This window comes from Juglans regia, chromosome 10 (genome assembly GCF_001411555.2).
Source record: "Juglans regia cultivar Chandler chromosome 10, Walnut 2.0, whole genome shotgun sequence".
Taxonomy (NCBI): Eukaryota; Viridiplantae; Streptophyta; class Magnoliopsida; order Fagales; family Juglandaceae; genus Juglans; species Juglans regia.
This window is the reverse complement of record NC_049910.1, coordinates 22,465,866-22,483,823: the sequence shown is the minus strand read 5'-3', so window position 1 is coordinate 22,483,823 and position 17,958 is coordinate 22,465,866. Positions and strand designations below refer to the sequence as shown.

The following is a 17,958-nucleotide window of genomic DNA, read 5'->3' as shown; positions in this document are numbered from 1 at the left end:
TTCTCCCCCTGCTCCTCTCTTCTGGTTGCGCTTTTTTAGCACTTATCAAGTTTCTAATTGTATTTTAACTATTTTCTTCCTTCAAGGTTCTCAATGCTCTTTTCAATCTATGCAAAATAAATAAGAGGAGACAGGAACAAGCAGCTGAAAATGGAATCATTCCACACTTGATGCAGTTTATCATGTCAGATTCTCCCTTGAAACAATATGCGTTGCCTTTACTGTGTGATATGGCCCATGCATCTCGTAACTCGAGGGAGCAATTAAGGGCTCATGGTGGGTTGGATGTGTACTTGAGCCTTCTTGAGGATGGGGATTGGTCTGTTACTGCATTGGATTCTATTGCTGTCTCTTTAGCTCATGACAATGATAACCGGAAAGTGGAGCAGGCATTGCTAAAAAAAGATGCAATTCAGAAATTGGTGAAGTTCTTCCAATGCTGCCCAGAACAGCATTTCGTACACATATTGGAGCCATTCTTGAAAATTATCACGTACATGATCTTGAATCTCTCCTATATATTTTATTTAATGATGTATGATTCCTCTTTATGTTCTGAATGTTAACTTTGTTGTGACCCAAGTCCCATATTGGGGAATTTTATGGAAAGTGAGTAATTAATGCATCTTGTTGGTGTGACGATTGAAAGTCTATGTCAATAACTCTTGGACGACTCTCAGTCTTTTGTCCCCGGGGTTTTGTTAAATTTAAAATCTTTGCATTTCTGTGTTGCAGGAAATCATCTCGAATCAATACAACATTAGCTGTTAATGGTTTGACTCCATTGCTTATCGCAAGGTTGGACCATCAAGATGCTATAGCTCGCCTCAATCTGCTCAAACTGATAAAGGTGAGAGGGCATTCCCTGTTAATTTGACATAATTTATTGTCTTCTTTCAGTTGGATAAAAATATGAATGACTTCAATATATTATGGCTGAAATTTTCATTCTATTTTGATGAAGCTTAATTAATCAAGGATCAGTGCGGAAGTAGTAGGTAGTTTTTCATTAGATCCTGAAGGTTAAACTGTATTCAGATCTCTCCTCCCAAGAACATGCTTGGGCAACTCCAACATTTAGGGTAGATGTTGAATGAGCTATACGTGACACATGTTTTTAGGTATTTGATGCTTTTAAGCAATGATGATGCATTGGCCATGCTTAGAAGCAGTTAGAGGCGCTGCAATAACTGAAAATACTGTGTCAAGTGAAAGATTTATATGAACTTATTCAATTTTGGCTCAGATAACTAGCCATGTTTAGTTTGCAAATTTTTGAGTAAATTTACAGCTTTTAGACATATTTTTTATGGTTTTGTGAAAGGTGAGCGAATTTTGGATATTTTTAAATTTGTTTTCTATTGGGGTTTGTGAAAGTGGATGGTAGAGTTGAAAAGTTAGAACACAACTTTTTAAGAGTAGTTTTTGTAAAAGCTGTTTTGATTTTTGTGTTCGAGTAAATGATTGGATGAAAGTTTAAATGGTGTATTTTTTTAGATTTGAAAATGTTTGGTTTGATTTTATAAATTTTTATGGAAAATTATGACATTTTGAAAAATTATGAGAAACTTTGAAAAAACAGGGCAACCAATCATGGCCTTAGAGCATTTGGGAGTGTTTTTTTTTTTTTTTTTGCCGGGACGTAGTTCTGGTTGATTCTTGAATAAATGAACTTTTTTGTGTTGCTTTTTATTGTAAACCTATTCTTTTTTTTTACATAAAGAGTTTCTTTCTCTTTCCATAGGCTGAGCAGCTTTGTACTAGAGTTGAATTTATACACATGTCTAACCTATTTCCCAATGAAGCTACGAAAGTGTGTTAGGTTCATTGACGTCAAACTTTCTTTTAAGAACAACTGAAGATTCCACCAATTATGCTCTTTTTTCCTTCCAGTTACCACATCTTCCAAAACTTGTCTTTTGGTTAAAATTTCTGAACTGCTGTGTATAGTGCTTTTAACATTCGGTATCACCTGGAGGTCCTTATTTGGCTATATTTTATGGAACGGTGATTCTTGAAGCTAGTCCCAATCGTTAGCTTGTCTCAGTGATCACTAACGAAAGGCGCATATTAAAATTTCCTTTTGATTTCTTTTTTACTTACCTATCAAAAAATATTTCAGTGTCTTTTGCCTTCTAAAAATTATTTCCATAAAAGACTTCATAAAGACAATAAAGGGATAAAATCTTCTTCATCATTTTAGGCCTCATTTCCATCCCCTGGAGTCACATCTTATCCTGCAGCGTTGTTCATTCTCACACCTTTATTACCTGGACATTTTAACACAAACACAATTGCATGAGTCGAGTTCTCAGTAACTACCTCATACAGTGTACAACATAATAAAATAACATGTCATTTGTAAATCATATTCATGATATAGTCTACAATATAAGTACTGCTTTTACGCATTACGAAGTTAATGAGCTTATAGTGCTTTCATGATGAAAACTGGACCTCTAGGATTCACTAGGGTTGTTAACATTAAAACCATTTTTAAACTTTAATGAGATTTTGACAAACTTTTCAAAGAATTATGTACGTCATGTTTTTGGGTTTGCACATGGTTCAAAGTTTCTCTTTTTGATGATACGAATACCATATGACAGTAGCTAAAAGGAGTCCAAAAGTCAGATATGCGAAAATCATGGTTTGATATGTTTGTTCTTGCTCATTTGAAATCATTTAGAATTTTCGAATTTTGAACATCTTTCTATTGAGTAAACAAACTATGCTTAAAACTACATGGTGCGTGTGGTGATGTAAATGTGATTAATTTATGTTCCTTGAATCTAAAAATGTCTATTTTGAGAAGTTCATGGCTTTACTAGCTGTCTGGAGTTGCAGTGATGTTGCCAAGGTCATGACAGCTGGTGTTTTGTGTGTGTTCTGTTAAGGGTGCCACAGTAGCACATATAGGGTTTCCTGTGTTACAATGAAGGGGCTTCACTTAAATTGTTCATATTGCAGGCTGTTTACGAGCACCACCCACGGCCCAAGCAGCTGATTGTGGAGAATGATTTGCCACAGAAGCTTCAGAATTTGATAGAGGAGCGTAGAGATGGACAACGCTCTGGGGGCCAAGTTTTGGTGAAACAAATGGCTACTTCTTTGCTTAAAGCGCTTCATATAAACACCGTTTTGTAAATTTAGCTACTTGTAAACATGTTTCATTTTTTATTTGGCATTTTAACGTTTCTTCAGAAAGATGAGAGAGACAAGGCATTGGAGTGCCCTTATTATATGGGATGCGTCAAGAGCCAGCCTTCAAGAGTTTGGTGTGTTTCTCTTTGTATGCTTCCTATATCGCCTTTGTTTTCTACTGCTGTTTTATGTTTTTTTATTATGCTCTCGATTGATTGTAATGTAAATCTTTGGCACTTAAAAAGATTATCCAGAAAGTGTTCCATTCTGTTCCCCAAGACAGAATATGTATGTGTGTGTGTGTGTGTATATATTGAGCTTGTGCATCGCCTTTTTGGGGGGGTGGGTGGGGGAGGAGGACGGAACCTTTAGCGTTTATTAAAGCCCTAACTTATAGCGGAGGAAAATCGTAGTGACAAGGACATTATCAATAAAATAAAATCAACAATTGCAAGTGGAACCCAAACCAACCTAACCTATGACTTAAGACACTCTTAAATGAGGAATATTCATCTTATCCGATTTAAGCTAATCTTTTAAAAATAGTGAAATATCATTGTAATTATTCCATGTGTAGTTACATCCCTCAACTCCCATCCGTGCCAAATAATCTATTGGCGAATTAGCTTGTGCATCTCTTATTTTACGAAAGCGGTATAAATTGACTGAGCTATTAGGGCTGGTTTGGTTTGGTTTGGTGGATGAGATGAGATCATCTAATTATTATAATTTTTTCAAATTATCGTATAAAATATAATAAATAATTTAATTTTTTTAAATTTAAAAAAAAAATATTCAAAAAAAATATTTTATTTAATTTTTAATTTTTATCTTATCTTATCCGCGTAACCAAACAAGACCTTATAATCTGATGGGATGAAATTGGACTGGACTCTGAAGTGTAAGAAGGATATAGAGGTTTTCTTTTTGGATGGGTAGCACAAGGCTGGAGTTGATGAAAAGGAAGAATGATATAAAGTTTAATAAAAACAAATCCTTTTGTCGTGGATGAAATAGGGTTTTGTTTAGATGGCATGATCACAAAACTTGATTTTCTTCACTCTTTTCCATCTCATAGTTGTTTTTGGTGCCAAGTTTCCGATACCATTCGCCAAGTGTAGCTAAGATCTTAGCAAGTGTCCAAATAAAATTTTTCTAACCTAATTTGGACATTCCATAATAAATTCAAAATTAAAGAAGTGGATATTCTAAAGTCAGCTTCCAGACTCATCTTAAAATAATTCTACGAGTTCTAAAGGAAAAGAAACTCTTTGTAACGTTCAAAAGGTGTGTATTTGTGTATAAAATCATGACCGATTAATAAAAATACACCATTTTAATTCTATTTGTGTATAAAATCATATCACTTTTCAATAAAAAATAAATTACGTCCTTCTAATTATCGATTACAAATTACAAATTTAATTATTTTCCCACTTTATTTATTTTGATAAATAAATAAAATAATCAATTCTAAATAAAAAGCACAACATTGTAATATTCGATTATAGGTTGGAAATGCCCAAACTTTCCTTTTTCCTAAATTTATTTACTTCGAATATTCAGCAGCAACCATAAAATAATTCTCAATAATTATCAATTATGAATAACAAATACTAGTTCAGCACCCACATAGGTAGTGCAATTACATCTCTTATTGCAATCATAGTTTGGGCTGATTCGTTGGACATGTCTAGCACACGAGAGAATTCGCTCGCCTCATCAACCACACACCTAGTTCGACAATATTATGGATTGCTCCATCTTTGGAACAACTCATTATTGGGCGTCATCATTCTAATAAAGTTATGTAGTGCACGACATGCAATAACGATTAGACTTGCCTAACTTCTTCGTATCGAGGCCTTGAGGTCAATATTTATAACCGGTTTTTCAATACACCGAATGCGTGTTCAATAATATTTCTTAGGGATGAATGACGATAATTGAAATAATCTTTATTTCTTCGAAATGAACGCCACCTATTACGATCAGACCAATGATACCTTTGTTTGGGATATAGGGGCATAAATCCTTAGGTACAGAGAAAAGCCAAATCAACTAGATAATAACAGAATGGCCATACTCAGTATATGCTCAATAAAGTAACTGCAAAGTCATCCAAACATATTAAAAAAATGAAATTCAAATATTGTTCAACAATAAACATTGGTCAAAGGTAGACATAAATGAAAATGGTAAACGCTTATCCCTAAAACTAATAAGCATAAAATACCAAGCTGAACACTCATGCCGCGATACCCTCATCCATGACTTCAGTTCAAATTCCAAGCTCGCTCACTCCTGCAAGCATCAGAAATTCCAAGGAAGAATTTCTGCACTGATTGATTAAGTAATCGCTTGAAAGCCTTAATAAATTGTTCGGGGGCAATGGAGGCCTAATTGCTTCCAGCAACTTCATACATTGAGTCTGACGATCAAAGGTGGCATAAGACTCAATGTTGGTCAACCCTTTGTTGTGCTTCTTGGACATTGTCCCATATCTCCCATCCTCATACGCCTTCGCCCTGGTAGTAGCACTATGAGAAATTTCTTGAAGGCACTAGCTAAATTTTAGCAGCATCTGCATGGAAGGCCCTCCCCTCTGTAGTCGACAAAACAGTGAGCGTACGCGATAGATAATGGTGTCCTTGTTTGCATGGGCACGTTCATATCATCGACATCAATGGGCAATCTTTGTTGATTGCCCAACGTTCGGCCCTAGTTTCACAACTCCTCCTAAAGCAGCCGCTCGTTGTCACTTGTTGGGGGACCTTGAGTCGACACATGATGCAGTGTTCCAATGGCAACTGACGACCCAAAAATTTTGCAGAGCGTCTCGTACTCTGGGCATCTCGAGTTCTAGAATTATTTGAATGTAGGTTTCGCCTAACATTGAAATCATAAAGAAATATTGTATTCAGTTTAAGGTAACCATGTATTACAATATCAAATCGTGAGACCGCAATCCAAAAACTAACGCATGACCTAGCACTCACTCTTCAGAAAATATCTATCTGCTTCCAATATTTATAGTAAGTAATGCCCAAGTAGAACTTACAAACTTCAACAAAATATGTTGAACAAGCAGCATATGGGTACCTTCAATGCATTCATTTAGTGTTCCTCATTGCCAACTAGGGTCTTGGTCTCCTCATCCCACCCCATATCGGTTTGATTCATTAGATCCGTAGATAGGGATTGCCTTGCCTTAAGACGTTGGATTTTTCCTTTCACTTGATCTGCATAGAAAACCCTAGGGCCAAGTTCAAATGGCTATTGAGCAATCGAACATGGTCTCGGCTTGTGATCTTTCCTCCTCTCGATGTACCGTTCGAGCTTTCCCCATACAACAACATCTCGATGAGGATATCCTCCATCCCATCATTCCATCGGTCCCGATCAGGGATGGTTTTCGCATCATTCATAGGGTGCTAATTATTGCTCAATATGACAAGGCAACATTTTCAAACCAATAACAACACATATATTGAACCCAATAACTAGAAAATATAAAAGCATTACAAGGTTTAACTAGCAAAAGGCTTTAATAGCTAGAACATCAAGATATTAGCGAGTAGATTCCATGACAATAGATTAATGAAAATAAAAATTTAATGCATACAGAAAGGGCAAAATACCTGCCGATGGGCTACACGAGAGGATGATCGTAAATTGTAATGCTACAAGATAAGGTAAGGTAAGTTAATAAGAGGAAGCAAAATATGCTAACTAATTACTGGAAAAACACATCACTTGAGTTGATTTCAGTCTCCCTATGACCATGGCTACGGTAAATCAAAAAGATTAAAGGGTTAATTACACTTTGCCCCCTCGAACTTTCACTCAATTCATAATGTGCCTCTGAAACTAATAGTTGCATCAAAATGAACCCGCTTACTTTCAAAACTTGCCAATCTCCCCCTTCCGTCTATCAGTAGCTTTAAATGTAACGAAAATTCACTGTAAAGATGTAGTTTTTATCTAATTTATTAGTATTGACCATATATAATATATGTTATCAATTAATAATAAATCTTTAACCATATAAAAAAATCGATTTACCTGAATGAGGGCCGATGCAGGGGAGATGAGGTCGGAGAACTCAGGGAATGAGGCCGATCGGAGATGGAGGGTGTGGGAGATGACTTCGGAGATGAGATCGAGAAGGTCGGAGATGGACATTGTCAGAGATGGAGAACTACAAGGGAGGGGTAATGCGGGGCAGGTATAATGCGAACTGGAGGGGATGTTGTTGGGGCAGGGGAGATGGACACCTATGTGGGATGGGTAGTGCAAGGCAATGCGGACTAGAGGGGAGATGTTTGCCTGTGAAGTCGAGGGTGGGAATGGGTAAATCGGTAAAACGGGGAGGGCTTTGTTTCAGGCTTTCAAAAAGTGAGAAAAAGAAATCAAGTTAGCATGCCAAGTGGGTATCCACATCAAGTGGGAAAGTAAAACGGGACCTGTAGCATTATCCATGTGTGTGTATATATATATATATATATATATATGAACCAAAAACATATATAAACAGACAAAGAACACCAATACCGAAGACAAGACAATGTAAAGCACGAGTTTGAGCTAACAGCCACACCAACTACACCACGGGCTTGAGCCAACAACTACACCAAATTATACCACGGGTTTGAGCCAGCAGCCACAACACACATACATGAAAAATAACAAATACATACATGCCCTTTTAAACACAACATATCTAAAATAGAGCACCAACACCCACAGACAATCTAATCAAGACTGCAATAATCACGAACCCATTCTCTAGTAAATAATCCATCAAGGGTAGACAACACGTAGACATATTATTGACAATGTTCATTTTAATTTATGGACGAGAACTTGAAATAGGAGGGCATAAACGCTTACCTGGTAGGAGCGGGTCTTCAGACCCATGGTAGTGGAGGTATGGACACTACGACGTTTATGGGCCGAACTAGGGATGGAGATGCGAGGCTTGTAGAGCTTGATGGAGGTGCCATTCTAACATGGGTGGAAAATACTTTGCTCTTCCTACTACTTGAGTGGCAAGCAAAAGTAGGATTTTAGTTTGGATACGGGGAGGCGCGCACTTTAAAAATCGTATGTTACAAATCTCTCCCTTTAAAGGAAATGTTGTCCTCGCGATGAAACATACCTCAATCAAACAAGTATGGGTACTAGGTCCTCATGTCTTCCTCTCGCTTCCAGGTGGCCTTATTCTCCATGTGATTGCTCCATAACACCTTGACCATAGGAATGTTTTATTTCGAAGTACCTGAGCCTTTTGCACGAGAATCACTACTAGAAACTCCTCGTAGGTGGGTCTTTGTGAATTTGGAAGGGCTCGTACTCTAATACGTGCATAGGGTGTGATGCCCCCAACCTCTACTTTCAATTTGACAGTGATTAAAGCGTCGAGACATGCAACGCTAGGTTGCATACCCCTCCTCGTTCATGACAGTTAACATGCAATGCATTTACTATATTTCTAGCAGTATGAATAAATCACAATGGAAAAATAAACAAGGGGTTGAGCAATAAACACTGTACCAAATCATATTTCTATTATATCCCAAAATATCATGTTCTAAACACTCATACAAAATAATGCGTCTCAAAACACTGACCCTTCATAACCTCAAAATACTTTATTGTGCTACATAATTAAAAACATTATCCTTCATCTTCTTCCTCTAGGTTCTCTTGAAGGTCCTCTAATAGTCACATTATGATTTCCATATAAAATTCAATCATATCAAAATGGGCTTGAAGAGTATATTCATCTTCAATCATATCAGACCAGATGTCCATTATGCTCACTTTCTTCTAAACCTGTTACAACTTCTACCATTCCAAGGAGAATGGTAGTAGAACTACCAAAGTGAGATTTTAAGAAATCTCAGTAAGTTATGCTGCAAACATACAGAGAGATAATATAAGCATGTATAAGGTAAACATGAACATGAATGCATGAGCATGAATGCGCGCATTTTCATAAACCATATTGTTCTCCCATCTATATTCCTTTTAAAAAAACATATGAACTTGTAACAATATAACTTTCACTTTCTTGTTCATTCATGTCATCTAATCTTTTTGAATATAAATACTTATGGATACCTCACGGTTTCCCCTAAGAATCGTGTGCAGCTACTAGTTACCACACCACATTATAGTCTTTTCAAGCAGCTGTGAGTACGTCATAGGAGAGACTATTAGGGACCCTAGTCTAGTCCCTAAACACTTGGTTCGCCAATCCAATGGTAGCCTTGAAGTGACCGAGTCTTTGTTCTTCTCTTGTTTGGTCCACGTCCAAAGATGGTCAAGATGACCAATATGCAAATGTGAGGTTAAGTGTTTCGGCTAGTAAGAGTGTGGGATGTTGGTATTGGATGATGGAAGTGTAAGGCTAGGAAGATGGTATGGGTGCACGGCAATAATGTGGGTTTAGGGTTTCCTGAAAGGGATAGTGTGGTTGGCGGCTAGGGTTGGCCCAAAATGGGAAATGAGTGTGGCGGCTAGGGTATTCCGAAATGGAGAGTGGATGCAATTAGGAAAGTTTCCTAATTGCTTGGGGTGTAAATGGAAAGTAATGTGGTCGGCTAGGCAAGTCCCAATATGGCAAGTGTTGGTAGCCAACACTAGGGCAACAAGAGGGATTAAATCAACTTATGGAAAGTTGACTAACACCTTTGTTGGTCGAAATTTAGGGTTAAATGGACTGGCAGAGCAACAATGGTGAAGAACTTCAAGAACAATGATGAACTTTCAAGAACAAAGTGTAGAACACTATTGCTCTTGAATAAACAAGACTCAAACAAAGAACAAACAAACAATCAAATCTTGATTCACGAATTGCACAAGAAATGATTAAACATCATAGATTGATAAATCAATTTGGGATTCACGGATTGCACCCAAATTGCCCAAGTGCATATGCACCGAAAGTTGATCTCTCAAACAAGTATTCTCTCTCTAAGAGTTTTGCCAAAAGATCCTAAAGCAATTGCATAAGGTTCTATTTATAAGAAAAATAATTTGAAAACCCCCAATAGGTCCCTTCCGTAAAATAACTAAATAAAATAAAATAAATAAATAAGCAAAATGATAATGGTCATGGACCAAGTCTAGCCGTGGCATGCATGGCCCATGATGGGCTAAGGTGGTGCATGGTGGTCTCGGGCTGGTCCATGGTCTGATGGTGCGGCGTGGTTGGCTGAAAGTCAGCCATGGTGGTGCACGGCATGGCCTAGGCTGGTGGCCTAGGCATTGGCTGCAAGGCATGGGCTGGAGCCATGCGTTGGATGGCATGCCCGGTGGGCATGCTACTGGCTTGCTCTACAAGGCACGAGCTGGAGCCGTGTGCTGGATGCCTGGGGGCATGCCACTAACCTCACTGGCGTGCGGCTAGGTGATGGGTCTAGACTAGTGCTGGTGTGCGGCATGTAGGTGGGCTGTGCGTGCGCGTGCACGCTGGCTGGCCTGGCTGGGCTGGCCATGCCGCACAAGGGTGTGCGCATGGCCTTGCAGCACTTGGGCGCGCGCAGGGCCTTGCGGCCCACTAGCGTGCGCACGGGCCTGGGCACTGGGATGTACGTGGGCGCGCGGCGCGCTGCTGTGCCCCATGCTAGGCGCATGGTCTGTGCTGGGCGCATGGGCGGGCGCGCGGACTGACCTGCGCGTGCGGGCTGACTTGCGCATGCGTGTTGTGCTGCGTGCATGGCTGTGCGCACAGGCTGGCTTGCATGTGCGGGCTGTGCTGCGCGCTTGGGCAATCGCCCAATAGCCTCGCTAGCCTGCATGCTGGGCGCCCCATGGGTGGTCTCCCACGAGCCAAGGCATGGTTGAGGGCTAGCCAAGGTGTCTTCCCCCATCATGGCTAGGGCATGTGTGGCTTCCTTAGAGGCAACTCTACGTGGGGGCCTAACAGAGACACTCAAGCATATCGATGTGCCTTCACCATGAGTTCCCTTTAACTTTTGGCAGAGCAAGTCACCTTCACCAAACGTTCACAATCAATATGGCAGATCACAAAGGCTTCAATATACTTACAACATTTCACACCTACTAGCGTTAGGCGCTACGACTTCGCTCCGGAAACCTTTTGGTCCCACTAGAAACCCGTTGATTGTACTTCATCAACCTAGGGACTACCATTGTATCTTTAGTCACTCTAGAGTGGATATGAGAGTTCCACTAGGATATTCGTCCATCTTAGCAATGGGTCATGTAAAAAATCTTTACTTTAATATATAACCCATAACACCTTGCATGAACATGAGATAATAACATGTGATCATAGCATGACACGTGAACGACATGCAACATGGTACATGGAAACATATGGACAACTTGTAATAATTAGAACATATGATATGAACATGATTTGCAATATTACGGACATACGACATAAGCATGATTTGCAACAATCAAAACATATCACTTAGGCATGATTTAAGTAACAAAAACATATGGCTCGACATAGTATGACAAAACCAGAACGCACATACATAAAAATCATTAGAACATATGCAATATTATAAGAAAACATGAGTACATTATCCAAGAGTAAGTTATAGGTTAACTTACAAACTTCCTGTTTAGAATGCCGAGTGAACGAGGGAGCTGGAGAATATTTCTGAGTTTTAGAACCATTTCATACAATCCTCAAACTAACATAACTAATATGTGTACTTAGTGGGTCTTTATAATACACTTCCTAAATTCTTAAAGACTTAACCATGATGACCAACCAACCTTCCAACACAAGCTTCTAGGTCACAAAGAATATACACTCGGGTTACTCAAGGTGCATACAAACGAAAATCCTAATAGTGGGCCGACAACAACATGCTCAACCAAGATTGTTTCCTTGATCATTTTCCTCCTAGAACCCTTATTCAAAAACCCTTAAAACATATGATTAATAATAACATACACATGAACCCGATCCAAACAATGTTAACAATCCCAAGGCCAAGACTCACTTAGCACATGGTATTACTCCTTTACTTTTCCTTCTTGATTCTTAGATCAATAACACAACACACTAAAAAAACCTTTTAACATAACAACTGAATCTTTGGATCTACCTAGACCTTAGCATTTTCATGCCACAAAAGTAGAAAAGAAATGAGTAGGTTAGTGCTTCCTCACCGAGCTATAATCGTCTTGAGTTCAACTCCTTAGATATCCTGAATCCTTCAACTCGTGGCAAGGGTATGGTTGTGGGTGGGTGATGTTTAAAGTAAAGGAAAATGGCTGAAATTTTCCTGGAGGTGTGCATGAAAGGAGGTATGAAGAGAAGGGGAGAAAACCAGAAAATGAATTTTCGGTTTCCCTTTTCTAGATTGTGTACTTGAGAATCATTAATGTAAGGCTACAAATACTCCCAACTGGTTATCTCTCTTTCTTTCCTCATGATTTCTTGTTTCAAAATGTCAAAGGCAACCGAACCGTAGTGGTGCATGGTTGCCAAGTGTCTCAAGTCCCTCTCATCTTCCTCATCATTTGAGTTGCTTCAAAAATCCAAGAGTCAAAACAAAACCCTAGTGCATGAAGGCTAAGTGTCTGAAGCTCCTTTCTCTCTTCCTCATCATTGTTGTATTCCAAAAATCCTAGGGACAACTGATGCATGGATGCCAAATAGCTACCTATCTCACCAATATCAAGTTCCTCTTGTCATTTCATGTTTCTTTCCATGATTCCCTTCACTAGAAACCCATTTATGAAATTCCCCATAATTACAAGCCTGAGAAGGTGAGTTTGGATGTTGAAGTGAGTTGAGTTGAGTTGAGTTGAGATGATAAAATATTGTTAAAATATTATTTTTTAATATTATTATTATTTTGAGATTTGAAAAAGTTGAATTGTTTATTATATTTTGTGTTGGGATTTGAAAAATTTGTAATGATGAGTTAAGATGAGTTGAGAGTATTTTATGATCCAAACGCAGCCTAAAAGTTACTTACACCCACTTATGAATGGGTTCCATGTGGCAGTTTGGAGCTAATGTGGGAATTTATTTCACACATTTTTTTAATCCTACTTGTTTTGATTTAGAGTGTTTTGTATGTTTCTTAGCTCGTTTGTCTAGAATTTATCTTTTAAATTATTTAATTCTTTGTGAATTCTAGGTATTTTACAGGTGTTTAATTATTGAATTAGGTTGAAATTGGGCAATGTGAAGAGGCAGAATACTGGCTAGGCCTAGAGAGCAAATTCTAGTTAGGCTAGTCTAGTCAAAACAGAACACTGTTTGATATTTGGGTTCTATTGGAGCTACAGTTTCATGTGTTGTTTTGCTTGTTAGAAAGCTAAGACTTAGATCTAAAACTTTTATGAAGAGTCCAAAACCCATTTCTGCCATTTTGAAGTTCAAACCTTAGTAGAAATGAAGAATTCCAAATCTGTCCAGAAGTTTACTGCAGCCTAGACCATGTTTCAATTTTTAGCCTATATCTAGAAGTCAGAATAAAGCAAGCCCAAGTGTGTCGGAAATTTGAGAACGATGTCAAAAACTTTTGTGAAGGGCCCAACTCCAAAAATGTTGTTTTGATACTCTATATTCAGCTGAACGGCGGGTAATAAAATCAGCCAAGAATTCTAGATTTCAGCAGCAGATATAGGGGAAAGTTTTTTAAAACTTGAAAGGAGAATCGGTTTTGAATTGATTGGATGGCCTGCAATTATTACTGGTCAAAGATAAGATGCTGAAATTGAAAAAAAAGTTGAAGTTGACGTTAAAAACGAGAGAAATTAATGAAAAAAAAGAGGGATTGAAGGAGGAGCTAATTCGGAGAGGAAGAACGAAACTCACGATTTCTGTAATTACAAAGTTCTTTTTTCTTTCTCTAATTTTTAGTTGCTGAATTGTTATTAAGGGCGTTGAATTTGAATTTATGTTTGGGAAATAATTAGATTTTTTCATTAGTTATGATTTGTTAGTTTTCTTATTATAGGGCTAGGATGTAGTCATTGAATTTTGGATATGATTTGAGTATGGTTTGTATTGAACATCTTTTGTTAATAGCAATTGGATGATTTTGATTTTCATTCTTGCAATTTACTGGCCATGAATTGCAAGCTTAAGATGTTGAATGAAGTAACGAAAGTTGAAGTTCAATATTAGTTCGTGAATTAATCAAACCTTGGCAGTTTAGTTTAGAAATAAATACACACCCTTGTGACCTACATTCAAGAATTCCACAGAGCATAAATAATTTATATTATTTTATGTGATCACGATAGTAGACATAGGATTAATATAGGTATAGGTGTTATATCTTGAAAGAGGACGTACATAAAAAAAAAAAAAATTGGTCATTTTAATTAGCAAAAAATTAATGCAAGCAACCGTGTTTAAACTCATTGAATGAATTCAATTGATGAAATCCTAGCCCTAGTGTAACACCCTGCCTTAAAAGCTCCTTAGGCCTTGACTTTAATAACCTTAATCCTAGTTAATTAGGAGTTGAGCTATTTGAGAATAAGAACAATTTTAGATTTTTGAGTTGGCAAGAGGATCGTATACTTTGGGTTTAGTAGAATTATTAGAAGATTCTAGTGCAATATTGATTTTGAGGAAAAAGAACATTTTTGGAGTTTGATTGGTTAGTAATATTATTTTGGAGAGTTTTTAGTTCTTAATTAATTTTGGGGATAAGAAGCCAAGAGGCCCATAAGGAAATGACACATGACATATTGGATGGTTGCCACATTAATGGGCTAAACAATTTGGGTTAAATATTTGATGGAATTGAAGAAGGTCCAAAGAGTGGTTTACATCTTTAAGGCGATAAGACTTTAAGGCCCTAATGCACTAAAGATGTGATGGTCTAAGGTTATGATGTTTAAAAGGACATAAGGTATAACGCCCGTCCTTGTGTGACTTTTTATAAAATGATTTTAGAAAAGACGACGGGAATTACTATTCGTTTTAAAATTTGTTACTTACATACCTAGGGTGCAAGACTTTACGCTATAAAATAAAATGTGCTTTGAGAATAAAAGAGGTTTATACCTGAAAACATTGATCTTAAAATGAAAAGGCCTCTCATACATTTAAAACTCTCATACCTAGACTTTCGTGCTCTTTCCCTTGGGCCGTGTCCGTCTTGACGTGTACTGCTCATTTAGTTCCTGTGGGGGAAGGGGCACACCTAAAAACTAAAATGAGTTGAATACTCAGTAAGTATTACTTCATACCGTTAAAATATAATAACATAGGTTTTCATTCATGCATTCATCATTCCATACATACTATACGTACATGCATACATGCATTCCTTTGAAAACATCACTAGGAGGGGTTTTTCCTTAAAAAGCATTTTCTTTTCGTAAAACGAATCTCTCATTAGTGCCTTCATTTCTTCAAGAGTTCATGCATTCATACATTCTTTCTTATCATTTTCTTTGGCCGGTACACACTGTTACTCCCCGTGTGTTGGGGTTAGCGATCTTCCTTTGGACTTGGACTCCGCCCGTGGCCACAGATTGTGAATCCCTTTACAGTCAGGGGACAGCACTGGGTGCACTACTAGGACTACTTACCGACATTGCAATCTGCCCAGTCCTTGGTACCCTTTTCATTCATTCATATGGCCGTTATGTATTTTCATACATTAAACGTCCAGTTCTTTCTTTCAGTTCAATCCTTTCAGTCCTTTCCTTTTCAGTCATTTTCATTTATCAGTTCATTCATGGAAAAATGTCATTTTAAAAGCATGGGCTTAAAAATCACCTTTCATGGCATCATCTAAAGCATCGCTTAAAGCACAAGGCTCAAGCCTCAACATTTCTTTTCGTAGAAAATACATACAATAGATACTGCGTATATTCATCCATTCACATGCATACAATTAATACTTTGGTTGCATAAAAAGGGGCTCCCAAGAAGGGTCGTACATACGTATACCTTTGAACACTGAGCATGCTTTTCATAAAACATCATTTCATTTTGTTTTGTAAGGCATCGTAAAGGAAAAACATTTCATTCTCATTTCATATCATTTAGAAAACTCTAGAAAAGTATGAACATAATACTTACCTGTACTCCATGCCATACTCATTTCCTGTAGTCCATTCATGTGCTTGTCAGATGGCAACCTACATGCATACACTTAGCCTTAGCGTCATTCTCTATCTAGTGCATAAGCAACTAAACTTAAAATAGAACTACACTTCACTTGAAACACTCTCCTTATATCTCGTGCTCTTACATGTCCTTTACTATGCTAAACCTTCAGGATTGACTTACGATCACTACTTCTTCCAAACTCAAGGTATTATCTCGAGTGCTCATCCACTAAAGTGAACCCATGATTCACCTTAGGATTAAGACACTAAGACCTTCATCTTACTCTTCCTATTGACCACATTATGACGCATGACTTAGACCGACTAACTCACGCATCCCAATCCTAGACAATACACCCGTCACTACCTTCATGCATCTTAGCCCACACTAAATCCTCATTCTCGTCCATACATATCACACGGCTCTAAGCCAACTTTGAGGCTTGTATTGTGTAACCATGCTTAGGACAGATTGCCCATTACATATGCCGAATCCGTCCGGCACATGTGTCTAACCAGATTACACACGTACCTTACCCCTTTATCACCTAAGACCAACATATAACCCATTGATCACAGGCTCGTATGGACAAGCGCCACACTCCGATACCAACCTTCTCTTAACCCAGCTAGCATGACTCTTCATGCTACCCGTCCCTCTTGATAGTTCATCCCACCACTTGACACGACAAGACTCCATTCATAACTACACCTTACGTCATGTCATAAGTCGAGACTACTCCTAAGCTACATCGTGACCTTGTCACGTCACCTGACATCCCTCTACATCACTCTTACGCTAACTCCTCAGTCATCACAAGTACGACTTCTTGCTTAACCATGTCACTTCGTGACATTCTCCCATCATGCTTCTGTTGTGCCAGCTATAAGTCAACTACACAGTGACACATGTCACCTCAGACTACAGGCCACATTGCAACTACTTTGGGACACTGTTCCACAGTTCCCTACACTACTCATCAGCTCTACGCAACCATCCTTATCTTCACGATACGCCACACGGTGTATCGCATCACCTCATGGAGTACACTCCACGTGTACTCCCTTCACACACGCTATGCTACATCACCACTACGGCATACACGCCATATGGTGCATTACTCTACCACATGTACTCCTTTCACACACTACGCCACATCACTATTACAGCACACACTTCACACCCACACTTCACAGCACAATCCACAACACTTCAAAGCACACTACACAGATACGCCCAACACTTCACATACACATCACATCATCACACTACACAACGAACTCCACAATTACTAATAGCACAGTCCACAACGTAACCAACCAACATATAACATAATAATGAAGGTAAGGGAAAGAGAGTTATACCATCGATGCGATAACCTGTGCGTTTCACGTTGTCTGGCATGGCGAGTGGCGTCGGAAGCCACTAGCTTGGGTGGTAGTGGTCACTACCATGACCCTTCGAAAGGACTATTTCAGGGACTGGATCTATGATTCTAGTGGGTGGACCGAGGCTATGCGAGGATGGCTGACATGGTGGGAGTTCAAGGGTAGCGGGTAGCACAGTGTACGGTGGCGGTCAGCCTCGTGTAGTGGCTATTTTGGCCACTAGAGATGGCTAGAGGTGCGGGTCTAGATGGGGCTAAGCATGGAAGGGCTTGGGAGGACCTTGGCGAGGTGGTGGTGGAGTCGATAAGGTGGTACGATGGCTCTACAACGATAGATCTAAGT

The 17,958-nt window shown here is 38.6% G+C and overlaps 1 protein-coding gene across 4 annotated transcripts in view; it reads left to right on the top strand.

The window, feature by feature from the left end:
• LOC108999066 (MAP3K epsilon protein kinase 1-like) overlaps positions 1-3,422 on the top strand; it is a 41,333-nt gene extending 37,911 nt beyond the window's left edge. For all 4 annotated transcript variants that reach the window (XM_018975864.2, XM_018975862.2, XM_035694443.1 and 1 more), the window contains 3 exons: positions 87-493; positions 736-850; positions 2,971-3,422. In XM_018975864.2, coding sequence (XP_018831409.1) covers positions 87-493; positions 736-850; positions 2,971-3,147 — 699 coding nt within the window. In that variant the 3' untranslated portion in view covers positions 3,148-3,422. The remainder of the gene's footprint in view (positions 1-86; positions 494-735; positions 851-2,970) is intronic.
• Positions 3,423-17,958: the final 14,536 nt, after the last annotated feature.